The following is a 27,970-nucleotide window of genomic DNA, read 5'->3' on the forward strand; positions in this document are numbered from 1 at the left end:
ACAGTTCACTACTTTTGAATTACAAAAATCTTTTTGAAAATGTAGTGGTTGTGCAATTGGCTTTGACTTGTTCTTTTTCTGTATAGATTCCCACTGTCTCATATATGAGAGCCCAATGATTAAGTTAGTTGGTTAAGTAAGATTAATCGTATTTTACTTGATTTATAAAAGATTTCAAAGTAATAGAGGCTTTTGTATAATATTAGGAGTCAGGAAATTTCTAGTGTTGGTTCTGTTGTAAACTAATTCTGGATCTTAGGTAACTCAATCTCTCTGACACTTAAATTTCTTCATCTGAAAAATGAGAGGATAGTCCAGATGATTTTACAGGGCCATTTGCAAACCTAAAAAACAAATTTAAAGCTTTGCAAAAACAAGATGACAACAATTGGACAAGATCCACCTGGCCACTAAAGGTATCCCTAGTGAATAATTCATGGTCAATGATTATTCTTGTAGCAATTATGACTGTTTAAAATTCTAAGAGGGTTTTTAATGTAACCGTGAACTGTTTGCCAGTATTGCCCAAGGCAGGATAGAATGAATCCCCTTCGATTATACAGTATTTAAGCCATAGCTTCTCAGTATCTTTTGACTCTAATACCTAGGGATAGTTGACTACATCAGCTGGAAACATAGTTGTCTAGTAAGAATATTTGAATTTCATTGGCATAATTTTAATAGATACTAATAAATATTTAAAAAATTTCTTCTTCCTGACATATGCCAAAAAAGAAAAAGAAAATACTGAGAATATGAAAGTACTAATTGTAAGAGCTTAGAAATTTTAGGATCAAGCCTTGGGAGCGCATGTGCATCCTTAGGCACTTAATCCAAATATAAGGAAGTCACATGAAAGCAGTAGTAGTGTTCTTGGTTCATAGCTTTTTCCACTATTTTTTCTAATTTGGGTACTAAAAGTTGTAAATAAGTGGGGCAATTACCTTCTCTCTCTTCATTTATTCTTGTTAAGGCTTGCCTTCAATGGTATATTTTAATTTTTTTTAATGTATTAGTTCTTATTTATTGAGGAACTGACAAGGAGTTAGTAGGTAGATGTCAAGACTATTCAAAATGGCTTTAGGTGAGTGAGCACCTATGTAATATCAGATTCGACCCAATTTTACTATTTATTCCTACATGTGGTAAACACAAAGTATGGGTGAAGACTGCTTAACGACTTTGGAGAAATATGGCCTTAATTTGATTATTTTTATCAATTTTCACCTAATTTATTATTAAAATACAGTACATTTTCTTAAGAATTTAATTTAAAATTGATAGTATATGAAATCAGAATGCTATGAAAAGTAGGGTAGCAATGAACTGACAGTATAGATTACACAGCAAATTATAAGGTAACTACCTCCAATAAGGCAGAGTTAACATTGAGCAATGCACAGGAAAAGAGATGTCTAAATTCAATAAGCTGATGTGTTTTTAGTTTATTTGATAACAGATAATTGGCTTGTCTTACAGACAAAAAGATTTTAAACCAAGCATGAATCTTTGTCACGTAGTCAAACTATTTCTACCCCTACTCTTACTAAAACTATATAGGTTTGACCAAGAGGTTTTCACTTTTCAATGCTGGTTTTAAGCTTATTGATATTTTTGCTTAAAACCGCAAAGAGAGACCATTCATTCTGGATAGCTTTGGGCAATTTTCACAAAGCCAGAGAAGCCTGATGATAAGGGGAAATTTGGATGGCAGTCAAAACACATGAAATAATCAATAATCTGGTTTTTGCACACTTAGTGACAAACACTCTGATGAGAGGCCTACAGTGATCCTTGCTCTGGAAGGGTGAATGATCATTTAAATCACAATGAACAGGGGATCCCTGGGTGGCGCAGTGGTTTAGCGCCTGCCTTTGGCCCAGGGCGCAATCCTGGAGACCCGGGATCGAGTCCCACGTTGGGCTCCCAGTGCCTGGAGCCTGCTTCTCCCTCTGCCTATGTCTCTGCCTCTCTCCCCCCAGTGCATGGAGCCTGCTTCTCCCTCTGCCTATGTCTCTGCCTCTCTCTCTCTCTCTCTCTGTGACTATCATAAATAAAAAAAAAAAAAAATTAAATCACAATGAACAGTAGCTCCTATGCCCCTGCTTTCTAAAACCAACATTAAGTTTCAAATTGTCTCAAATAATTTCAACTTACTTCAGATCCTCTCTCTCCTTTTAGTCCTTGCTCACCTTGGTCACCTGGCTCACCCTTTAATAGGAAACCAGACAGAAATCATGTATGAAGCAGAGACCAAATAAGATATATCAACATTAATTTTTTTCAATGCCAGAATTACAAAGAATATTTTCAAAACATACTGGGGGCCCTTGTTGTCCAGTAGCACCTCTTGGTCCTGGCAAACCCACATGACCCTAGGAAGAGAAAAGATGAATTATTATAGTAAATAGAGACATGTAACTTAGAAAATAAGGTGACATTGGTTAAAATAGCAGTAAAATGTTATAAAATGCAATTTATATAACAGAAATTATGATTCTTTCTTGGAAATGCTGTGGAATATAATAGCCACTGGATATTATGATTACTGAGTAGAGTATAAAGTTTGTTTCATTTTGCACATAGGTTAATGTAGTGGGGTAAATCATGGCCCACCAAAAGATTTCTATTTCCTAATTCCCAGAACCTGTGAATGTGACCTCGTTTGGAAAAAAAAAAGGTCTTTGCAGATATCATTAAGTTAATGATCTTAAAAAGAGATGATCCTGAATTGTCTAGAACAAGTACCCATATAAGAGAAAGCTAGACACAAGCAACCAAGGAGAGGGCCAGAGGCAGGCACTGGAGTGATGTAGCCACAGCAGTTAGAAAAGGAAAGCAAGGATTCTCCTCTAGAGCCTGTGGAAGGGAGCACAGTCTGCTAACATCTCAATATCAGATTCTGGTATCTAGAACTGCGAGAGAATAAATTTCTGTTGTTTTAAACCACTTGGTTTACAGTGATTTTGGTCAGGAAACTAGTATAGTAAATAACCAAAGAAAAAGGGCTTGAGAACAAATTTCTTTTTTCAACCTATTTCCACTGTGGAAGTGAATTATGTATGGTCTCCATTTTTACAAACTAAGTTTATACCATTTGGATAGATTTATTGAGTTGAAAACTGGGAGTTGTTACTGTATATAATGCCAAGACACATCAAATGACTTTAATATTCAGCAATCTGTCATCACGCTAGTCCTCCTCAGAAGGAATGCTGACCTACCACATTTCCCTTTTCAAGTGTGTAAATAGAAACTAGCAACAACCCAAGGGCATGTCAGAGTATGCATGAAGAATTCTGCATGCAAGCTCTTTTATCCCCTTTCCTAGTGTCCTCTTTGCTTCAGATTTCTTTCTTCCTGCTCTCTGTATATTACAAAAAGAATGCCATAGGCCCATTTCCTTTTTTCTGGACTAGAAGAAGAATTGCCTACATAGGCTAATGATATTTATCTCACAGAAAGATCAGTTGAAGCCTTCTTTGTTTGCATTCTTTGAGGCAAATATTTATGGTTTTAAGATCCAGCTAATTGATTTAAAAAAAAAGAACCCTGTTTAAGAGAGTGAACAGAGGCAAAGAAAAAGTCTAGTTTGGAAAGCTTTCTATAGAATATGGTCACAACTAAAGAGAATACACATGTCCTTACCAGAAAAACATGAGCAGAGTCAGCAATAATAGAATCAGGTCAATGAAGATAAAGTTTGGTACAAGTAAATACGATGATTATAAGTCATTTATTAAGCAGAACTCAGGAGAGAAATGATTGGTGAAGAGCTGGAGTTAGAGAGTGCAGTGAGACTGAGCATTTGAGCAAACTCAAAACCATGAATGGCCAATTGTGACTTAGTTACCATATTGGTCTGTAGTTTAGAGACCTTTTTGTTTTTTTTAAAGATTTTATTTATTTATTCATGAGAGAGAGAGAGAGAGAGAGAGAGAGAGAGACAGAGACACAGAGGGAGAACAGACTCCATGCAGGGAGCCCAATGTGGGACTCCATCCCAGGACTCTAGAATCACGCCCTGGGCTGAAGGAGGTGCTAAACCGCTGAGCGCCCCCGGGCTGCCATAGAGACCTTTTTAGAATGATCACAGAATAGCCAACTATTTCTCTTAGGCCATTTTTCTGCAGTGTTGAAAATTAAATATGCTGTAATAAATATTATTATAAAGTAACATAGGCAAGGTTATGGGAAGTGATTGACTTTGTCTAGTGATATTAGTGGTGGTATGCACTAAATGTCCAATAGGAGCTAGATGGCCAAGGATTTTATAAGGGAAGTGATGATATGCTGAATTTTGAAAGATGAGTGTTCCAGGTAGCAAAGTAAAAAGACCTTCTGACAAAGGAGATAGCATGGAGGAATAAGTGGAGATTAGTTTGCCAGAACATGTTACATGGGGAATGGGTTTGAGAGGCCTACAAATGGGGATAGGGAGTCTAGTTAGGAAGTTATTAAAGTAATTCAGACAAAAATGATGAAACTGAACTAAAGTAGGGCAAAGTGGCTATGTTTCAGAGCTATCTGAGGTCAAAAGAAGTGGTGAAGTAAATTTTAGAGATGAGAGGAAAGCCCAAGGAGAGGAGGGAGAGGATGAGAGAGAAAAAGAGACAGAAGCAGAGGGAGAGCAATAGACAGAGAGGGAAACAGACCGAGACAGAGAAAGAAAGAGAGGGATGATTCATTTATTGGCTTGAACACCTTAATGTCTGATGGTAGCATTCACTGAATTGAGGATGTAGAAAGAAGAGGATCAAATTTGAGGAGGATGATGAAACTGTGGTATAGGACATACTGAGGTAGAGGTGCCTGTGATGATATCCCATAGCAATCTGGATATGCATGTCTGATGCTAAGGAATGATGGCTAACTGAGGATTTAAATGTTATTTTGTTGTGCACAAAGATGCTATGGACTTTGCCAAACCAAATCAAAATGGAGTTTGAGCTAGAACATAATTTATCCAATGTATTTCTAGGACTTCATCTCACATAAGTTGAGTCTGACTTAATCTTAGGTATGTGCATGTTTTTGCCCATGGTTTTAAAAAGCAGGTGTTGACAGTATAATATGCTTATTCTCATTAAGTCCTCTGGCTTTCTCATGCCTCAAATGAATTTAGCTTGACCTATGGAATGTATAGCTTTCTGGATGACAGCTATAATTTACTATATCTTTTTTTATACTGATTAAACGTTCTTATTCTGTATATCTTTACATGTGTTTTACACAGAAGTGGGGACTGTACCTTGGAGAGGTGTCCAGTATTAAATTCATGATACCTAGTTCTGCTCCTGGTCCATGGCAGACATCCAAATATATGATGAGTGACCAGAGATTTTATTATGCATAAGACATAAGATCTGTCATGTATAAAGATGCTTAATGAGTGTTTACTGATGACAATGAGCAAGACACATGACTTCTGTAATTCTCAGTTTCTTTAAAAGGAAAAAAGAACAAAGCATGGTGAAAAAGATTTTTAAAAATTTCTAATAGTTGATAAATGAATGGAAGTAAAAATTTGCACTAGCCATTCCATTTTTTAAAATTTATTTATTTATTTGAGAGAGAGAGGGGGAAAGAAAGAGTGTACACCTGCACATGAGTGGGGAGAGGGGCAGAGGAAGAGAATCCTTAAGCAGACTCCCTGTTGAGTACAGAGCCCAATGTGGGGCTTGATCTCATGACCCTGAGATCATGATCTGAGCTGAAACCAAGAGTGGGACACTAAACTGACTGAGCCATCCAGGCGCCCCCTATTCCATTTTTTTTATCCAATAGGATAATCATGAGTTCATGACTGTAATAAGAGAATTTGTAAATATAAAAATATTTTTAAAAAGTTGGTGATTATTCAGCCACAAAAGGCACAAAGTACTAATAATTCTACAACATGATGAATTTTGAAAACATTGTGTTAAATGAAATGAGCCAGACACAAAAAGCTATATATTATATGATTCCATTTATATGAAATGTCCAGAATAGATAATCAATAGAGACATAAAACCAAGTAATGATTGCCAAAGGCTAAGAGAAATACAGAGTGAGTGCTTAATGGGTAGGTGCTTCCTCTTTGGGGTGATAATCAATAGAGACATAAAACCAAGTAATGATTGCCAAAGGCTAAGAGAAATACAGAGTGAGTGCTTAATGGGTAGGTGCTTCCTCTTTGGGGTGATGAAAATGTTCTGGAACTATGTGTGATGGCTGCAAAATATTGAGAATGTCCTAAAATTCTCTTAATTGTATACTTTAAAATGGTTAAAATGAGCATGCCAGGGTGGCTCAGTCAGTCAAGTGTTTGCCTTTGACTCAGGTCATGATCTTAGGGTCCTGAGATGGAGCTCCAGGTTAGGTTCCCTGCTCAGTGGAGAGTCTGTTTCTCCCTCTCTCTGCCCCTCCCCCCTGCTCATGCACACACATGCCTCCTTGGCTCAAATAAATAAATAAAATCTTAAAAAAATAAAATGGTTAACATGGTAAATTTTATGTGTATTTTAACCTAATAAAAAGAAGGCTTGGTGATAATGCTAACCACCAGTTTCCTAGAGTGAAAGGATAATACGTACATTTTAAAACTATCGAAAAGCAAACATTTAAAAATTTCATCTGAGGCTATAACAGAATAATCTAACTCTAAAGCAAGCATCATTTCCCAGTATGAATCAAACTTGTGCTTGGGAAAACTTGGAAGGGGACAAGTGTGGATATTTCATGGCTTTCAGATATCTAAGCAATAAAACTATTGTGGCTGTCTGGCTTAAGATGGCTTGTTTAGAATAAAACCAGCAACAAATGATAAAAATGACCTCTAAAATCTAAGAACATAGGATAGAATAAGACACAAGGGAAGATGTGGGTCAAACTAATTCATGAAATATCCACAACTGAAAACTTCACCAGTATTTGTGGAATGAGGAAGGAGAAATAGATCCCACAGTGGGCCTATGAAGAAGTTCTCTGATGAAGGATTTCTGAGTAAGGCGTGTCTATAAAGAATAAGGCAGGCAGAGTTTTTCTTCTCCTAGCCAGATGAAGAGATTCTTTTCTTCTTTCAAAAGAATAGTTACCTGTTTGTTTGGCAGTAAATTTGCTGGTTTAGCTACCAAATGTTTTGTAGTTGTAGAGACCAAAAGAAGATATTGCAAGAACCCAATTTTCCTGAGAATGTGTGAAGGTATGCACAGCAAAAACTAAGAACTTTAAGATGCTTCTCAAATTATTCTGGAAGCAGTGGGTTGGCTTCTCAATCCAAAGGAAACCTAATTTTGAATAAATACAGTGGATTCCCTGGATTTAGAAACACATATAGACACAAATGTTATATAAATTTGAAACGGAATATATATATATGATGTTTTAAAATGTTTCTCTAAAAATAGAAGAAATGCAAGATGACCACCACAACTATTACAATCATTTAGAGCTACCTTCAACATTTGTTTCAAGGAGAATTTTAGGGAGTAAAAGCTGATTTTTCAGATTTCAGACTTGAAAAAATCAATTTATTAATGATAATTATCTACCTACAAGCTTATTTATTCAATCTAGCTATTTAAATCTTCATTTCAGATATGATTACTGAAATTTTATGGGAGGAATATATTGGATCAAATAACCAATCAATTCATTATTAAATATGAATTATGTTTATATGCATATTGTATACTATTATGTACAAAGCTCAGAACAAACATTGTAGAAGAGAGAAATCATATTCAAATTGGAGAGCTGAGATACTTCTGCACATTACAAATAATTAGCAAAAATATCCACAACAGAAGAGGGTAAAATATTTCTGTTGAATGACTTCTGTAAATAATAAATATAGGACTACAGAATAGGGAAAGATTCCTGTTAGGGTGAGTTGGGAAAAAAGGAGTTTGAACTAGATTATAAAGGATAGATAGGATTTATGTAAATAAAGATAAAATAATACTGTGAGTAGACACAGAATATTGTGAGCAAAGGAACATAATAGAAGCTATAGGAAGTGAGTTAGCAGATGACCATTTTGTTTAGCTACAGACACTGTAAACAGGAAGAGGACATGAGGCAAGAATACAGAATATCCGAAACACAAATGTGCTAATAAAAAATAATACAGTGAATTCTACACATGGTCTAATATAATTTTGGCTGATGAAGCTCTTCTCATAAAATCCTTCTAACAATGGAAAAGAATTGACAGAAGGCTTGAGAATATAATGACATTCATCCACCCATTTGACGACTCTTTAATGAATTCCTACTATACACCAGGAATATTATGTTCTAGAAATTAGGGGTATAATGATAAGAAAAAAAAAAAAGCCAAAGAGTCTTGTTTTCATGGATCTTACTTTTTGGTAGAGGAAAATAGACAATAAACAAAGAAAAATGTACCAAAAAAGTAGTAAGATAATACAGGTAGCATTAAAATATGATATTAAATGATGGATAGAAAGGGCAGTGAGAGAAGGTCTTTCAGGAAGTAACATTTCAGCTGACATCTGAATGATGAGAAAAAAGCAGCAATGAGAGGAGATGAAGATGATTCTAGAAAGTTGGAACAGAAAGTACAAAGAGCTATGCTTGTTCTAATACCACAAGATATTACTAATAACTCAGTGATGCTTATTTTTATTTGAAACCAAACAAAATCACAAAGAATACTAATTCAATTTAGAAGCAAAATATTAAATTTGCTCTAATTACCTTATAGCCCTCTTCTCCAGGCTCTCCTCTCTCTCCTTGTTCCCCGATAATACCCTACAGAGACCACATGCAAAAATAATGTTTCACAGCTGGATCTAAGTATTTGTAAATACAGATAATATAGTTAGTGTGGAATATTTTTTCCAAAAATATGAAACCAAATGTATAATAATTTGCTTAGTTCCACTAAATAATTTCCAAAGATTGAATTTCAGTAGTACCAAGAGCATCATAAGCATGGAGTTATTTAAAGAGAATCTTATAATGATTCTGCTAGGAAAAATATCGAAGAAATGAAGTCCACTTTAAACAATATGAATTTTCAGATGAATAAAGTATATTAGGGACATTGGCAAAATAACCTGCATTTCTACTTAATGTTAAAATGATAGAAAAAAATTTAATCTGGATCATTCAGCCACATAATTAATTCCATTAATTAAAATATTATATTTAGTACATTATTTATGTATTTTTTGAAGTATAGTTGACATATGATATTATATTAGTTCAGGCATGCAATGTAGCGATTTGACATTTATACACATTATGAAATGATCACTAGAATAAGTCTGGTCACCATCTGTCACCATATGTAGTTATATTATTGACTATATTCACTATGCCGTACTTTCCATCCCATGACTTGTTTATTTTATCGCTGAAAGTTTGTACCACTTAATCCCCTTCACCTATTTTTCCCACCTCCCTATCTCATCCTCCTTGGACAGTTTGTTCTGTGAATTTATGAATCTGTTTGTTTGTTTTTTTTCTTCTAGACTCCACATATAAGTAAAATCATTCAGTATTATCTGTCTCTAACTTATTTCACTTAGCATAATGCCCGCTAGGTGCACCTATGTTGTCACAAAGAAGAGATTTCATTCCTTTTTATGGCTGAGTAATATCATATTGTATGTGTGTGTGTGTGTGTGTGTGTGTGTGTGTGTATAACCATCATTTTACCCATTCATCTCAGTGAACACTTAGATTGTTCCATATCTTGGCTATTGTAAATAATGCTACAATGAACATTTAGGTGTATGTATCTTTTTAAATTATATTTTTTAATTTTCTTCAGATATACACCAATAAGTCAAAGAGCTGGATCATACAATATTTTTAATTTTTAATTTTTTGAGGAATCTCCATACTGTTTTAGATAGTGGCTACACCAATTTACATTCCTACAACAGTTCATGAGGGTTCCTTTTTTTTCCCACATCCTTGCCAACATCTGTTATTTCTTCTTTGTTGTTATTTTTGATACCAGCCATTCTGACAAGTGTGAGATTAAATCTCATTGTGGTTTTGATTTGCATTTCCTTGGTTAGTGATGTTGAACATCTTTTCATGTGTCTATTGGCCTTCTATATGTCTTCTTTGGAAAAATATCTATTCTGATCCTTTATCTATTTTTATTTATATTTAAAATTTTTTTAAAAGATTTATTTATTCATGAGAGGCACATAGGCAGAGACACAGATAGAGAGAGAAGCAGCCTCCCCGGGTGGAGCCTGATGTGGGACTCGATCCCCAGACCCGGGATCATGCCCTGAGCTGAATGCAGACACTCAACTGCTGAGTCACCCAGGCATTCCCCTTTACTCATTTTTTAAAAAATCATATTGTTTTATTTGAGTTCTTTATATGTTTTGGATATTAATCCCTTATTGGATATATCATTTGCAAATATCTTCTCTCATTTAGAGGGTTGCTTTTTTGGATTTTTTGATGGTTTCCTTTACTGTGAAAAAGCTTTTTTTTTTTTTTTTTTTTTTAAAGCTTTTTAGTTTGATGTAATCCCAATTGCTTATTTTCGCTTTTGATGTCTTTGCCTGAGGAGACATATCCAAAAAAATATTGCTAAGACTGATATGCAAGAACTTACACCTGTTTTCTCTTGGAAGTTTTAGGATTTCAGGTCTTAATGTTTAGGCCTTTAATTCATTTTGTGTGTTTTTTTGCATGTATTGGAAAAAAAAGGTCCAATTTCATTCTTTTGCATGTAGCTGTCCAGTTTTCCTCAACATTATTTATTGAAAAAACTATCCTTTCCCCATTGTATATTCTTGCTTCATTAGTCAAGACTAATTGATCATAGAAGTATATATTTATTTCTGGGCTCTCTATTCTGTTCATTGATCTATGTATCTATTTTTGTGCCAGTACCATAATGTTTTGATAACCACACCTTTGTAGTAAGTACTGTTTGAATCAAGCAGCATGATATCTGCAGCTTTGTTCTTCTTTCTCAAGGTTGTTTTGGCTATTCAGGGTCTTCTCATTCCATACAAATTTTAGGATAATTTGTTCTAGTTTTGTGAAAAATCCTATTGAAATTTTGCTAGGAATTATATTGAATCTATAGGCTGCTTTGGATAGTATGAACATCTTAATATTGATTCTTCTAACTCATGAACATGGTATATCTTTCCATTTATTTTTGTCATTTTAATTTCTTTCATCAATGTCTTATAGTTTTGAGAATATAGGTCTTTCACCTCCTTGGTTAAACTTATTTCTAGAGATTTTATTATTTTTGGTTCAATTGTAAATGGGATTGTTTTCTTAATTTCTCTCTTTTTTTTAAAAAAAAGATTTTATTTGTTTATTTATTCATGAGAGACACGCAGAGAGAGAGGAAGAGACATAGGCAGAGAGAGAAGCAGGCTCCATGCAGGGAGCCAATGTGGGATTCAATACTGGGACTCCAGGATCATGTCCTGGGCTGAAGGCAGGTGCTCAACCACTGAGCCACCCAGGTATCTCTTAATTTCTCTTTCTGATAATTTGTTATTATTGCATAGAAAAGCAACAGATTACTGCATATTAATTTTTTAACCTGAAATTTTACTCAGTTAATTTAGTAATTGTAATAGTTTTTTGATGAAATCTTTATTTTCCATTTATAGTATAGTGTCATTTGTAAATATTGACAATTTTACTTCTGTCTTACCAATGGGGATGTCTTTTCTTTCTTTTTTTCTCTGCTTGCTATGGTTAGTATTTCTAGTACTGTGAATACAAATGGTGAGAGTAAGCATAGTACTATTGTTCCTTATCTTACAGGAAGAGCTTTCAGCTTTTCACCATTCAGTATGATGTTTGTTGTGTGCTTCTCAAATATAGCCTAACTTATGTTAAGATATTTATTGAGAGTTTTCATCATAAGTGGATGTTGAATTTTGTCAAATGCTTTTTCTGCATCTATTGAAAGAATCATGATTTTTATCCTTTATTTTGTTAATGTGTGTATCAAATTGATTGATTTGAAATACTGAACCATCCTTGTATTTCTGAAGTAAATCTTACTTGATTGTGGTATATGATCCTTTTAATGTATTGCCGAATTCTGTTTGCTCATATTTTGTTTTTTTTTTTGTTTTTGTTTTTTTTAAGATTTTATTTATTTAAAAAAAAAGATTTATTTATTTATTCATGAGAGACAGAGAGAGGCAGAGACACACAGGCAGAGGGAGAAGCAGGCCCCATGCAGGGACCCCGATGGGGGACTCGATCCCGGGACTCCAGGATCATGCCCCGAGCCAAAGGCAGATGCTCAACCACTGAGCCACAGAGGCGTCCCACATTTACCTCTTTTTTTTTTTTTTAATTTATTTTTTATTGGTGTTCAATTTACTAACATACAGAATAACCCCTGGTGCCCGTCACCCATTCACTCCCACCTCCCGCCCTTCTCCCCTTCTACCACCCCTAGTTCATTTCCCAGAGTTTGTTTGCTCATATTTTGTTGAGGAGTTTTGCATCTATATTCTTGAATCTATGGTCTATGTTTATCTATGATATTGGCTTGTAATTTTTTTTGTACTGTCTTTATCTGGTTTTGGTATCAGGATAATGCTAACCTCATAGAATGAATTTGAAAGCATTCCTTCCTCTAATTTTTCTGGAATAGTTTGAGAAGTATAGGTATTAATGCTTCTTTAAATATTTGATAGAGGGCAGCCCGGGTGGCTCAGTGGTTTAGTGCCGCCTTCAGCCCAGGGCATGTCCTGAAGACCTGGGATTGAGTCCTGCATTGGGCTCCCTGTTGGAGTCTACTTCTCCCTCTGCCTGTGTCTCTGCCTCTCTCTCTCTCTCTGTGTCTCTCATGAATAAATAAATAAAATATTAAAAAAATAAATAATTTGATAGAATTTATCTGTGAAGCCATCTGGTCCCAGACATTGGTTTATTGGGAGATTTTGATTGCTGATTTATTTTCATTACCAGTAATCAATATGTTCAAATTTCCATTCCTTCTTGATTTAGTCTTGGAAGATTATACATGTTTAGGAATTGATACATTTCTTCTAGGTTGCCCAATTTGTTGGCATATAACTTTGTATTAGATGGAGGATGCTGTTTTTATTTTCATTTGGCTTCAGGTATTTTTTTTTTAATTTTCTCTTTAATTTCTTCATTTACTCCTTGTTTGGTTAGTAGCATGTCGTTTAGCTTCCATGTGCCTGTGTGCTTTTCCAGTTTTTTTCTTGATATTTATCTCTAGTTGTATACCATTGTAATCAGAAAAGATGCTTGATATGATTTTAGCCTTCTAAACTTTATTAAGACTTGCTCTCTGGCCCAACATGTGATCTAACCTAGAGAATGTTCCGTGTGCACTTAAGAAGAATGAGCATTCTGTTTTTTTTTTTTTTTTAAGACTTTATTTGACAGAGCGAGTGAGCACAAGTAGGCAGAATGAGAGGGAGAAACGGGTTCCCCATTGAGCAGAAAGCCCAACATGGGGCTCAATCCCAGGATGCTGATGCTGGGATCGTAACCTCAGCCAAAGGCTGACAACCAACTGACTGAGCCACCCAGGTGCCCCTTTTCTTTTCTGCTGTTTTTGAATGGAATGTTCTGTATATATCCATTAGGTCCCTCTGGTCCAACGTGTTATTTAAGGCAACTATTTCCTTATTGACTTTCTGTCTAAATGATCCATCCATATATGTAAGTAGAGTATTAAAGTGCCCTATTATTGCATTACTGTAGATTTCTCCCATTATGTCTATTAATATTTGCTTTATAAATTTAGGTGCTACAAGGTTTGGTGCATAGGTATTTACAATTATTATATTCTCTAGTTGAATTGATCCTTTTATCATTATGTAATGCCCTTTCTTATGTCTTCTTACAGTCTTTGTTTTAAAGTCTATTTTATCTAATATGAGTACGCTATCCAGGTATTTTTCATTTCCATTTGAATGGAATATTTCTTTTCCATTCTTTCACTTTCAATCCATGTGTGTTTTTAGGTATGAAGTGAGTATCTTATAGGCAGCACATCGATGGGTTTTCTTATCCACTCAGTCTTTTGATTGGAGCATTTGTCCACTTACATTTAAAGTAATCATTGGTAGGTATATACTTATTGCCATTTTGTTAATTGTTTTCTGGTTATGTTTGCAGTTCTTTTCTGTTCTTCTCTTGCTCTCTTCCCTTGTGATTTGATGGTTTTCTTTAGTGGTACATTTGGATTTCTTTCTCTTTATTTTTTGTGAATCTATCATAGGCTTATGGTTTGTGGTTTCCATGAGTTTCATATCAATGCCCTATGTACAGAGTAGTCTATTTTAAGTTGATAGTCATTTAAGTTCAAACACATTCTAAAAGTCCAACAATTTTATTCTCCTCTCCCCACGTTTTGTGTATTTGTTGTCATAATTTACATATTTTTATTTTGTGTATCCCTTAGTTAATTATTGTGGTTATAGTTGCTTTTACTATTTTTTAAGAGAGGGGAAGGGCAGAGGGAGAAAGGAGAGAAATAATCTTAAGCAAGCTCCACATCCAACATGAAGCCCAGTATAGGGCTTGAACTTGCAATCCTGAGATCATGACTTGAGCCAAAATCAAGAGTCAGATGCTTAACTGACTGAACCACCCAGGTGCACTGTTTTTACTACTGTTGTCTTTTAAGTTTCCCACCAGCTTTATAAATGGTGGATATGCTCTCTTTACTATATGTTTGCTTATACCAGTGAGACTTTTTCTTTAATAATTTTTAAATCTTTAGTTATGGTGTTTTCTTTTCCACTTAAAGAAGTCCCTTTAGCCTTTCTCAGAAGTCCAGTTTAGAGGTGATGAAATCCATTAATTTTCATTTGTCTAGGAAACTCCTTATCTCTTAATTCTCTATGATAATCTTGCCAGGGAGTGTATTCTTGGCCAGATTTTTTTCTTTCAGCACTTTGAGTATATCAGGCCACTCCTCTCTGGCCTGCAAAGTTTCTGCTGAAATATCAGCTGATGACCTTATGGGTGTTACTGAGTATGTAACCAGTTGCTTTACTCTTGCTGTTTTAAGATTCTCTCTTTATATTTAATTTTTGACATCTTTATTTTCTGTTGGTGTGGATCTCTTTGGGTTCATCTTTTTTGGAGCTCTCTTTGCATCTTGCAGCTGGATGTTGGTTTCCTTCCCCAGTTCAGGGATGTTTTCATCTATTATTTCTTCCTTTTGTCTTGTTACACTCTATTTATTAAAGTTTATTTTATAAGACTTATATTATATGCTTAATATTTTCCCAGAGGCCTCAAACTATCTTCTTTTCTTAAACCTTTTTTTCTTTTTGGTATTCAGTTTGGATGACTTCTACTACCTTGTTTTTCCAGATTACTGATCTGTCTGTATCCTTTAATCTGCCATTATTCCATCTAGTGTATTTTTTCATTGCAGTTATTGTATTCTTCAATTCTTATTGGATCTTTTTAATACTTTCTATCTCTTTGTTGAAGTTCTCACTGTTCATCTATTCTCTCGAGTTTGGTGAGCATCTTTATGATCACTACTTTGAATCCTTTATGGGCAAATTGCTTATCTCTGTAATTTGGTTCTTTTTCTGATGCTTTATCTTGTTTTTTTGGAACATATTCCTCTGTCTCTTTGTTAGGCCTGACTTACTGTGTTTGTTTCTATGTATTAAGTAGATCAGCTATGTCTCATGGTCTTGATGGAGTGATCTCATATGTAAGGTGTTGTTTGGGCCTAAGAAGCACATTCCCCCCCAGTCACTAGAACAAGGTACTCGAGGGGTGCCTGGTGTAGGCTGTCTGTGCCCTCCTGTTGTGGCTTGGCCACAGCTGTTGCTTCCATGCTGGTGAGCAGTGCTGCCCCTGGCCCAGATGGCTGCAATGATTGGCCACATTGCTGGGGGCATATTGGTGTGGGTAGGGCAGTGCCTGGTATGGCTGGTTGTGAGGTCAAACTGAATTTGACCTGAATTATTTCCATATTTCCAGGCATACTGAATGGGTGGGCCTTGCCCTTTGTCCTTGTCAGGAGCCACATTGGAGGGATGCTGGTCCAGGCTAAAGCCACTTGTTTGGTGTGTTGGGACAGGAGCTACTTTGGAGAATGCCAGTCCTGGCTAAGGATATCTGCTGGTGTGGCAGGCTGGGAGCTACTTTGGAAGACACTGTTTAATGTTCTTTTTAAAAGTATTTAATAGCTGGGGCATCTAGGTTACTCAGTTGTTTCAGTGTCTGACTCTTGATTTTGGCTCAGGTCACAACTACAGGGTCATGAGACTCAGCCCCGTGTGGGGCTCTGCACTCAACCCTTCACTGCACTTGAGATTTTCTCTCCCTTTGCTGCTGCCCTTCTCCTACTCTCTTTCTCTCTCTCAATAAAAAAAGTTTTTTTTTTTAAAGCATCTAATAGCTAATCCTACTTTACCATTATCAAAAATTCCACTGTTTATTCCTTAATCTATGGATTTTTAATTTTTAAAAAAGATTTATTTATTTATTTATTTTGAGTCTGAGAGAGAAAGAGAGAAAGAGCATGCATGAGTAGGCAGGGGAGGGGGAAGAAGGAGGCAGAGGGAGAGGGAGAGAAGTAAACTCTCCACTGAGGCAGAAGCCTGACAGTGGGGCTTGATCTCATGACCTTGAGATAATGGCTCGAGCCAAAATCAAGAGTTGGGACACTTAACCAACTGAGCACCCAGGCATTCCTGAACTTTTGTTCAGGAATATAAATTAACCTAATAAAATTGTATTTATTTATTTTAATCCTTCATGTAGTACCTAACTAATAAATTTACACTTTTAACTTTTTCAAGACATACCTAATATAAAATCTTTGGTATGATTTTAAACTGTTAAAAATTTTCATATATTTTTATGATATATGAGAAAGCAATTTTTGCATATGAGACCTACTGTCTGAAAAGAAACTCAAATTGAAATGTTTGGCAAAACCATAAAATTGATAATGGATCACTAATTGATAAATTTTAACTTATTCCTATGTGAATAAAGGTATTTCACATAATTTAAGACAATAATCTCCGACTCTGCTTTAATGATTTAGAATGTTCTTGGTTTAAGTTTCATACCTGTCTTATGTCTACCAGATAAAATGATGCTTTTTATATTAGACTTTTAAGATATTTATTACATTTCAGTGACATTGTTTAATCTTGGCAAAGTTTTTGCATTATTTCCATATTTTCTCCCCCAGAGCTTTAGAGAGACTAGAGCATATTTGATAAAAATCTTATATATCTTATATATTCTTATAGATAAGTATTCCTCTGTATGAGATGGCTTAATTTAATCAGAATAATTCCAAAATCCTTCCTATTTCTAAAACAAAAGATAACTTTCAAACATTTCCAAAGAGACAGATCAAAATATCAGAAAAGACTACAAAATGTGATTCTTCTGCTTTAGGATTTTTTTTTTTATAAAAAAAATTATATGGAAAATGGAAAATTTAACCAATTACATTTATTTTTATGAACTGAACACTTTTGTTCTACCTATTTAATTTACAAATGTCCTTTAAGATTGTTTTAGTCAATCATGAACATAAAGGTGGTTATTCGGATAATCAAAACTACAATAGCTACTTTTCAAAATGGTGTTCATAGCTCTTAAAATGCTGAATTAGGAGAACAGGTCAGTGATCTTTAAAGAGTATTGGTTATAATAGCTGGCTAGATAAGTTTTAAAATCATTTGATAACTATGTAGATTACTATAAAAAAGTATACAGATCAGATTTTTTTAACACTTAGAAATAAATCTGGGGATCCCTGGGTGGCGCAGTGGTTTAGCGCCTGCCTTTGGCCCAGGGCGCGATCCTGGAGACCCGGGATCGAATCCCACGTCAGGCTCCCGGTGCATGGAGCCTGCTTCTCCCTCTGCCTGTGTCTCTGCCTTTCTCTCTCTCTCTCTGTGACTATCATAAATAAATAAAAATTAAAAAAAAAAAAAAAAAGAAATAAATCTGAATTTGATAATTAAAGAAACATCTGTCTTAAACTGTCTAAGGTATATAGTTTTTGATAATATCTGCAAAAAGTTGTTATAATACATTTAATGCTGAAAATTAGATTTGGAAATTCATTGTATTAAACTATGTATCATGCTAAGGATCTTAACCTGGATATAAATAAATTTCACATTTAGTTTATATAACTATAAATAGTACATGCCTATAAAATCATGTTATGAAACTAACAAAACTCCTTGAAAAGATGTGATTGGTGCTGTAAATTTATTATATATATTTTATCTTGAAACATCAAAATAATTTTAGAAAAAGACCTACTGGTTCACCTCGAGGCCCAGGTGGTCCTAGTACTGTGCTATCTTCTCCTGGATAACCCTATAATGAAGATAATAATTTTTTTTTTGAAGATAATAATTTAAAACAAAATCAAATTAATAAAATTACCTTTGAAATACACAGGCTATTATTGTCTAATATGTTATGAAATATACAATATTTATCTTATCTAAATGGAAAGCTTTTACCTACAAAACTTAGCATAGGATATTTTCTACAATTGTGATTCCTATAGGTTCTAAGAAGTGTCAATCTGCTTAAATTACATAAAAAGCAGTTTAGGAATTTGCTCAAAATTTCAGTTTTCCAATGATATTGCAAATCTACAGGAGTCCTCTTATAGTTATTCTTAACCTATAAAATATTTTACTATAAATATATTAGTCATTTAATCTATAGTCTCATAATTGCTTTCAGTAGGTAATTAATTTTACTTTCACAAAGCTTTACAGATTGCAAAGTGCTTTAGCATGTATTATTTCATGAATATCTTGAAACAACCAATCCAATCAAAGACATTTTGATGACTTATTTACATTTTTGTCTCTTGTTATTTATCTTCTAGAATTTATAATACTTCTCAAGTTGAAAAGTATTTCTTTTATTCTTTGAAAATGTTTCCATGCATACTTTCAGAAAGAACATAAGTATTTAATATTTAACTTTAGGATTGAAAAGTCAATATACACACATACCTTTTCTCCTTTAGGTCCTGGCAACCCAGGAAGTCCTGGTTGACCCTGATGACCCTAACAAAAGGACAAGTAAGTAGACATTCTACATATCATTTGTCCATATTCCACCTAATACCACCAAGGCCATACTATTAGATATTGCACTATTCTGAAAGAAAAATAAGATTTATTCTCTAGGGGGTTGAGGTCTAAATATATTAGAAGAGTTTATCAGTGAGATTTTATTTTGATTTGCATAATTGGTATGACATCTTTATAAAATCACTTTCATGTAAATACATATTTAAAATTTCCAATTAGAAATGATTACCCTATATCCTGGAATTCCTGGTTCTCCATCAGGTCCAATCAATCCTAAATGTCCCTAAAATACAAAGTAAATATTAGAGAGAAAATAGACAACTGTTTAAATCATTACTCTTATTATTTATTTGTTTATTTATTTATTTATTTATTTAGTACTCTTATTATTTAAAATTTAGACTTTTTTTAGGTATAATGTTTTACCTAGTCTGAAATGGGAGAACAAAAATTTCTAACTTTTGTCTTATTTTTCTTCTGAACCACAAAATCCACCCCAAAAAATGTTTCTGTAGTCTATGCCTGGTATGAATATTCTTAATTTAAGAAAAATATTTTCAGTTGCTAGAATCCTATATTTTTCTAGTAAACTCTTGGCAATGTAGATTGCATCTGTCAAAGTTTATGGTAGACGTGCATCACTAAATATTAGGATACAGCCTGATAGTTTTTGATATTGTCACTATGGGATCAAGGAGAACATATTTATTGATAATTCAGATGCTTTTTTTTTTTAAAGATTTTATTTATTTATTTGACAGCAAGAGTGAGTGAAAGAGAGGGAAAGAGAGAGAACACGGGCAGAAGGAAGGGGCAGAGAAAAAGGAGAAGCAGATTCCCCATTGAGCAGGGAACCTGATACAGGACTGGATCCCAGGACCCTGAGATTATCACCTGAGCCAAAGGCAGACGCTTAACTGACTGAGCTATCCAGGTACCTGATAGCTTCAGATGCTCTGATGAACAGTTTCAGCTCTAGTTAAAAGTGTTAAAAATAGAGATGGTCGACAATTTATGTGCAATAATCACCCTATTGCTTTTCTTATCAATATTTTGCAGATGAGGATACTATATAAATTAAGGGCTAATTAGTAAATGCCCCTAAAGTACTGAAAATGTGACTCAGACAATTGAAAAGAGCAAAACTAAAAATCCTAAAAATGTCTTATCTTTCATACTATCAGAAAGTTTCCACATCAACTCTCCTATTTGAGTTTGAAACTAAATAGGAAATAAGAAAATTAAGGCACAGACTAGGTATATGCCTAACCAAATATCAGACTAACCAGAAGTTCTAAATATGATAATTTACCCAAAGAACCCATGAGAACACCTATCATTAAAGTGGATATAAAGTAAAAATATAAAACTAAATGTCTTAAACAGCATCAAAGAAAAGATCTAATGGAAAAAAGGACTGCATTATAAATCATAAAATCCATAAGAAACTAACAATAAACCTAAAAAGATATAGGTAAGAACAGAATGAAGGAAATAACAAAACTTTATTAAAGGATGTATAAGAAGATATAAGCAAATAGAAAGACATATATTGCTTCTATACAGAAAGAGTCAATATTAAAGGAAACTGAAGAGCTGATTTCAAAGTTCACATGGAAGAGAGAATTATAGTAAGAGCTGAACTTTTTAGAGAAATGAATTATGGAGTACTTGCTCTTACAGGTCTCAAAAAATACTATAATAGTATAATAATTTAAATAGTATGGTATTGGACCTACGGATAGACTAACAGATTGATAGAAGAAAACAGAGAGAATGAAAACAGGCCAATAAATATTTGAGAGTTTCATTTATGGTAAGGGTGGAATTTCAGAAAAGTGGGAAACAGATTGACTATTTATTAAATGATTTTGAAACCACTGAATATCAATTTAGAAAAGAGAAAAATCAGTTCTTTATAATTTATTTCATATCAAAAAATAAACTTGATAGGGGTGAAAATAAAGCTATAAAAGTATTAGAAGAAGGATATGGAAGAGTATTTTTGTATACTTTAGGTAGGAAAGGCATTTCTAATGAAGAAATAAACCTAGAACTGTAATGTAAAAACCTGAAAAATTGGACTACATAATTAACCCTCTGTCCAGCAAAAGATATCACAAATAATATTAAAAGATAAATGATAGCAAGGGAAATCTATTTGTAATATATTTTATAACATCTTTAACAAAATACATTACCTAAAATATGTTAAGGTGTTATTGCAAGTCAATAAGAAAAAGACAACAACCTAATATAACTCATGTAAAGTGCACATGAAAAGGCAATTCCAGGGATGCCTGGATGGCTCAGCAGTTGAGTGTCTGCCTTCAGCTCAGGGCATGATCCTGGGGTCCTGGGATCGAGTCCTGCATTAGGCTCCCTGCAGGAGCATGAATATGTAACATGGAGCCTGCTCTCCCTCTGCCTCTCTGCCTCTCTCATGAATAAATAAATAAAATCGTAAAGAGAAAGGAAGAAATAAATAAATAAATGGTAATTTCCAAAAAATATTCAAATTACTTAATTGTAATTAGGGAAATGTAAATAGAAAGAAAATGAGATGCACTTTTTCATTTATCAGATTGCCAAATATCAAAAGGGTTAATATGAAGTATTGGTGGTGGGAGTGTGAATTTAATGAAACCTTTTGGAAAAGTTAGATATGTATCAATGTTTAAAAAGTAAATATTCTTTTTAGACAAAATCCAAAGTAGGAGCCTACTTTGATGGCAAGACTCTCAATTAGTTCTCATGTTTATTAAAAATTAATCACATTGCATAAAGTTTTTAAACATATAAACCAAAAGCAGAAACATATTAATAATTTAAATAAAAGAAAGTAAGAAAGACCTGAAGTAGTAAGATGAATATGTAACATGAGCCAGAGACAAACTTTTCTTAGCAGACGGATTATGCAATGCTCTCAAGAAGGCCTTGGTGAAAAGCCTAGCATCTGTGACTTTTTTTTTTTTTTTTTTTTTATTTATGATAGGCACAAAGAGAGAGAGAGGCAGAGACACAGGCAGAGGGAGAAGCATGCTCCATGCACCAGGAGCCCGACGTGGGATTCGATCCCGGGTCTCCAGGATCGCGCCCTGGGCCAAAGGCAGGCGCTAAACCACTGAGCCACCCAGGGATCCCGCATCTGTGACTTTTAAAGAAGAGGAGGAAATATACATGCATACAAGCTTATGAAACAGTGAAAACACTAAACACTATATCTCAAATATTCTGCATCTCTCATGCTGGGACTTTCTGAACAGCTCCAAATATTTTAGCGATAAAATTTTGCTATTATAGGTTCAGAAGTATTATGCTGCCCTTGTTTCCAACATCATATAAAGTTCATGCAAAAGATTAAATATTCGATGTTACGGATATTGATCACAGCTGGTTAGGTAAAAAAAAAAAAAAACTCTAGATAAGCATGTGGAGTCCAAGCTTATAACGAAAACTCATTTTTAAATAAACCTAATTTTCAAAGCAATTTGCCAATCCCAAAAGTATAGTTTTATATAGATATTAAATTATAAGTGCAAGGCATATAAACTTTCTTAGGTGAGGAGTTATAATTTGATTTTTTAAAAAACTTCATTTCATATTTTATTTCCATTTTGAGTTTTTTTCCCCTTTCCCTTTTCCATGTCCAGAAACCACTAAGCCATTTAAGTACTGTGGAATGCTTACAATTCTCCACAGCCCATGGAGGTAGATTATTTTCAATGGAACTATTGCTTTCTCTGTAAAATTAATCAAGGGATGAAACTTTAAGGACATGGATACATTTCTTTTCCATCCACAGTGAACTCAGGTCTGGAAACAAATCAAATACTAACCACAGCACCTCTAGTTCCTCTGGCACCCTTAGGACCACTTTCCCCAATTTGTCCAGGAGCACCTCTGTTTCCAATTTCTCCTGTGGGCCCTATTTGTCCTTTGTCACCCTGTGGATGTCATTAGCAAGAGAGAAAAGTGAGAAAAAAACAAATTTTCACTTAGATGAATTAACTATATCATATACCTGAATGACCCCAGAGGATATTCTGTGAGCATCATCACTGACAATAATAACATACCATAACCATCTATGTTATCCTAAAGATATAACTAAAAATAATTTAGGGAAAGAACATTAAAAAAATAGTTTTGGCAAAGCAAGCAGGTAGATCTGGTGTTCATGTTGAGTTAAAAATAACCAAGTTTCTTATTTTGAAATTTGTTATGTATGTATGTTTGCATGCATGCATGTATTTCTTGTTATCACGAGAAAATATAGGTCCTATGAGAGGCCTGTTTCTATAGAGAACGTCAATGCCACAAAGATCTATTTAATGCAAAAAGTTTCCACTGTATGGTTCTGTATATTCAAATTCATCCCTTATTGGTTTGGAGTCTTTAAAAATCCATAACATTTTTAAAATCGATAATATTTTAATATCATTTTACATCCTTCTAAAAACTAGTTACCCTCTGTTTCCCATCAAGCTGACTATCATTCTCTGCCACCAAAATACAGCTGCTTTCATTCAACTTTAAGTGCTATAATTCATTTTCTGAAAGTGGGAACCAATCTGTTCTGTTATTGATAATCAAGTAAATACAAAGGAAGACTAGACTGTGATCACAGGAAGTTTTTGGTATTCAAAATAACTCCCAGGGGTGCAGGATTTTGTAAGGACTCATACTGTCCCATTTCTGTGGGACAGTATAATAACAGTATAATAACATAAAATAAAATATTATTTTAGATATAGCATTATGTATGATAAAGAGACTTTAATAGTGGGGTTATTTTCATGGGCAAGCACAGCTACTAAATATGTAAGTGATGAATCACTGAATTTTACTCCTGAAACAAATATTACACTATATGTTAACTAACTAGAATTTAAATAAAAACTTGAAACTAAAAAAAATGGCCACTAAAATTTGCTTCATTTTTCTTTACCTTTTATTCTCACTTATATTGTCTCTACATTATGACAAAGATGGAGTGGGTATATATTAGTAGAAGCAGTAAAATTGGATTTCTGGAACCAGATATGGTATGATTTGAAGCTAAATCTAGTAATATATTCAGAACTATTATAGGAGAATTAAGAAAATCATTTCTATGTCTCACCAATACTTGAACAAATTATTGACTGCCATACAAAGATGAATTTTTCATTTTAACAGTCTAGAATATTATAAATATGCCATTCTTAGTAAAATATAAAGGAAACAAATCAACCACATTCTTGATTTGTGTTTCTTAGTCAATATATGAGAAAGATAAAATCAATCATTAACCTTTTCAATTTAGATAAACATAGTAATAATAAACCCAAAACAATTCTAATCATATTCCTTTCCACTAAACATTTTACTAAAGTTGTTAAATAAATAGCACAAATGGTATAGTATTTTCCTTTTTTCTCTTTTCCTGCCCATATTCTACTAAAGAATTTTTGGCAAATAGGAGAAGGAAAAGCAAAGATCTTTATAGAAACTACAAAGTAGGAAATTTGCCTTTAAATAATTTAAGGTGATGGGTACTCTGAAGTAGAGTTAAACATTAATTTATACAAACATGCTTTTTAAAACCAAATTCATAGTTCTTTATTATTTTATGTCTAGTGCAAATGAAAACAACACATCATCCTATTAAGCTTGGGGCATATCAGAAGAAAGATGTACCATAAAAAGATGGAAAAAAAAAGTAAACAAAACAAAACAAAGCAACAACCATAAAAGATGTAAAAAAAATTACCTTTTTCCCTGGACGACCTCTTTGTCCTGGACTTCCCACAATTCCTTCAGGTCCCTGGATATACAATTTAAAAAAGAAAATAAACTGTTAAGGAAGGACTAGAGTGTTTCAATACTTATATCACATAATCACTGAATTGAACATTATGTAAAAATGAGGATTACTTTCCAATAATATTGTTTGTATATTTATTTATTTATTATTTTAAAAAAGATTTTATTTAATTATTCATGAGAAACACAAGAAAGAGGCAGAGACATAGGCAGACGGAGAAGCAGGATCCCTATGGGGAGCCTGATGCAGGACTCGATCCCACGACCCCAAGATTACAACCTGAGCCAAAGGCAGATGCTCAACCACTGAGCCACCCAGGTGCCCCTATTTATTTATTTCTAAAGATTTTATTTATTTGTTTTAGATAGAGAGCATGAGCACACACACGAGTGGGGGAGGGGAAGAAGGAGAGAGAATCTCAAGTGGACTCTGTGCTAAGTGCCCAGCTCCAGGAGTGCTTCATCTCACGACTCTGAGATCATGACCTGAGCCAAAACATAGAGTCCCACACTCAACCAACTGAGCCACCCAGGCACCGCTGTATAATTGTTTAAGTCATGATGATTTAGAGTTCTAGCTGTTAGTAGTGAGTAGTTTACATATATAATCTGGCCAAGATAGGTAAAATTAAACTGTTCTTTACTATAGAAAAAAAATTATTTGGTTTCAGTGTAACCATTTTAATTACTGAGAATGTAATTAAAGTAAACCCAGTGCATCCATTTTAGCAGTTCTATAAGCTTTACTGTGGATTCAATATTTTGTTGAATGTATAGGATTATAAAATGTATCTAAAACATGGTCAAGAATCTCAAAATCTTATTGGAGTAGATTAAGGAGACTTTCTTTGTTCTGTGGGAAAAAAAGAGAGAAATGCACAGAGAAAAACGGAGGTAGTCATATTAAACTGTTTAAAACAATATTTTCATTTCAAATTTGTATTTTGTTTAGACAAAGTAGACCGAAATTTCTAATACACACTTTTTAAAGTAAAAATTGGCTAAAATATTTTAGATGCCATGTGAATTTTCAGGTCAACAATAATTAGGCCTAAATGATATGCACGGTAAGCCAGGATGCAAGTTCTAAAATGGGTAATAATTAATCATAGCACTCCTTGCATTAGTTGGACATGAAAATGGAAATCTCAAATTTGTGTCCCAAACCTTGGCAAACTGTAAAAATGATGTAGACAAGAAATAAATTGTGGCTTACCACTGTGCTATGTAGGCTCTTGATAAATATTTGTTGAACGAATAAACAGATACCTAAGGAAGTGACTCATGCCCTATGCTCCTGAGCAAACACTCTTCTAGCCTCAGAAAGGCAGTGAATTTAGAAGCCAAAATGGTTAAGTTCTATTGCTGTAGTTCTAGCTGCATCCAGAGGTTGAAATGATAGTTGCACTAACCTGAGATTTCTTTGTGGTTAATGCAGAGTTTTAAAAAAGAGGCAGATTAACCTTCATTAGCGGTTAACGGTGTGAACTTTTAAAAGTCACATTGCTCATTTCATATTCTGGCTCTGTCACCTTACAACAATATGACCATAGGTAGATTATTCAACTTCTAAAGGCCTCAGCTTTCCATTATATGAAAGAAGTAAAATAATACCCTTTCAAAGGGTTACTAAGATTAAACGAGATAATACATGTAAAGGTTTAGAAGAACTGGATTTTTACCGAAGCACTTAACTCAGTGTTAGTTCTACTATATATATATATATATCAAAGGATGTTAGAAGGTACAATAAACACCCATGTACCCACCACCGACTTGAAGAAAAAGAAGCAATATATATATGCATATAATTGAAGTCCCTTTACACATACCTTTCCAAACAGGTCACCCTCTCTCCTTACTCTGGTGCAAACACTGCCCCTAATTTGTTTATTATCATTCCCATGCATTTCTTTATAATTTCACTGTTTGCAATATATGGTTATTTTGCATTCAAACTTTATTTTTTTTGCATTCAAACTTTAAATAAGCACACTTTATGTATTCTTTCAAAACTTTAACACATTTGGTTTTGAAATTAATGTCTTTAATCTGTTCACTTTCTGTTTTTAATGCTACAGGATTTCATCTTCTTATATCACAACTTATTTAACCACTTTCCTACTGATGAATTTTTGTTGTGGGTTTTTTCTCTCTCATATAGATAATGCTGCAATAAATACTTTGTGCATCCCTCTATGTGCCATGTCAAAAGTTTTTTTTTTTTTTTAAAGTACAGCCTCTGAAGTTAGATTGCTGAATTATAGGGCATATGCATCCTCAAGTATACAAGATACTGTCCAATTGTTCTCCAAAGTAGTTTTGTCAATCTATATTTCCACTGCAATGTCTACGATCAATTACTCCAAATCTTCTGTAATACTTAGTACTATCAGACTTCAATCTATCTCATTGTGGAAATGACACATTGTTTTCAATTTGGATATTTCTGATTACTAAGGAAGAATGATTATCTCCTCATACGGTTATTTGACATCTTTATGTGAATCTCTGGCTCTTACCTTCTGTCCAGTATTCTCCTGAGCTGTCCTTACCTGAGTTATACATAGAAGTTTTTAATACATATTCCTGATGTGAATATTTTGTTCATTCTATGTAATACAGATCTCTTCTCTCAGGCAACAGCTTATTTTCTCACTTTAACATAACTTTTGATTAATACAAGTTTGCAATTTTAACATAGTCATATTCATCTATATTTTCTTATTTCTTTCAGTGTTTAGGAGATTCTTCTCCTCTCCCTCCAGGAGGTCATGACATGTTCTCATAAAAGTTTTCCTATTTAAAAATTTGATTTTCACAGTTAGGTTTTCACGTGGAATTTCATTCTTTTGTCTGTGTGTACACTGGTGGAAGGAGCGGTTTTATTTTGCTTTCAATTTGGATAACCAACTGTAACAAAACCATTTATTGAATATTTCATCTTTTCCTTACTGATCTGCAATCTATAATCAATTTATCAAACGTCAAGTTTCAAAATATCCTGAGATCTGAGTCTAGGATATCTTCTATTTCCACTGGTCTCTCAGTCTCCCTGTGAGTAGGCGTGACTTACTAAATTACTCTGG

General features: G+C 33.9%; 1 protein-coding gene across 6 annotated transcripts in view; it reads right to left on the reverse strand.

Moving 5' to 3' along the window:
• COL24A1 (collagen type XXIV alpha 1 chain) overlaps nt 1-27,970 on the reverse strand; it is a 387,541-nt gene that overhangs the window by 69,867 nt on the left and 289,704 nt on the right. For 5 of the 6 annotated variants that reach the window (XM_072834343.1, XM_072834338.1, XM_072834341.1 and 2 more), the window contains 8 exons: nt 24,829-24,882; nt 22,913-23,020; nt 19,303-19,356; nt 18,993-19,046; nt 18,280-18,336; nt 8,707-8,760; nt 2,322-2,375; nt 2,158-2,211 (listed from right to left, as the gene is read on the reverse strand). In XM_072834343.1, coding sequence (XP_072690444.1) covers nt 2,158-2,211; nt 2,322-2,375; nt 8,707-8,760; nt 18,280-18,336; nt 18,993-19,046; nt 19,303-19,356; nt 22,913-23,020; nt 24,829-24,882 — 489 coding nt within the window. The remainder of the gene's footprint in view (nt 1-2,157; nt 2,212-2,321; nt 2,376-8,706; nt 8,761-18,279; nt 18,337-18,992; nt 19,047-19,302; nt 19,357-22,912; nt 23,021-24,828; nt 24,883-27,970) is intronic. The other variant, XM_072834342.1, reaches the window with a different exon arrangement.

This window comes from Canis lupus, chromosome 8, assembly GCF_048164855.1.
Source record: "Canis lupus baileyi chromosome 8, mCanLup2.hap1, whole genome shotgun sequence".
Lineage (NCBI taxonomy): Eukaryota > Metazoa > Chordata > Mammalia > Carnivora > Canidae > Canis > Canis lupus.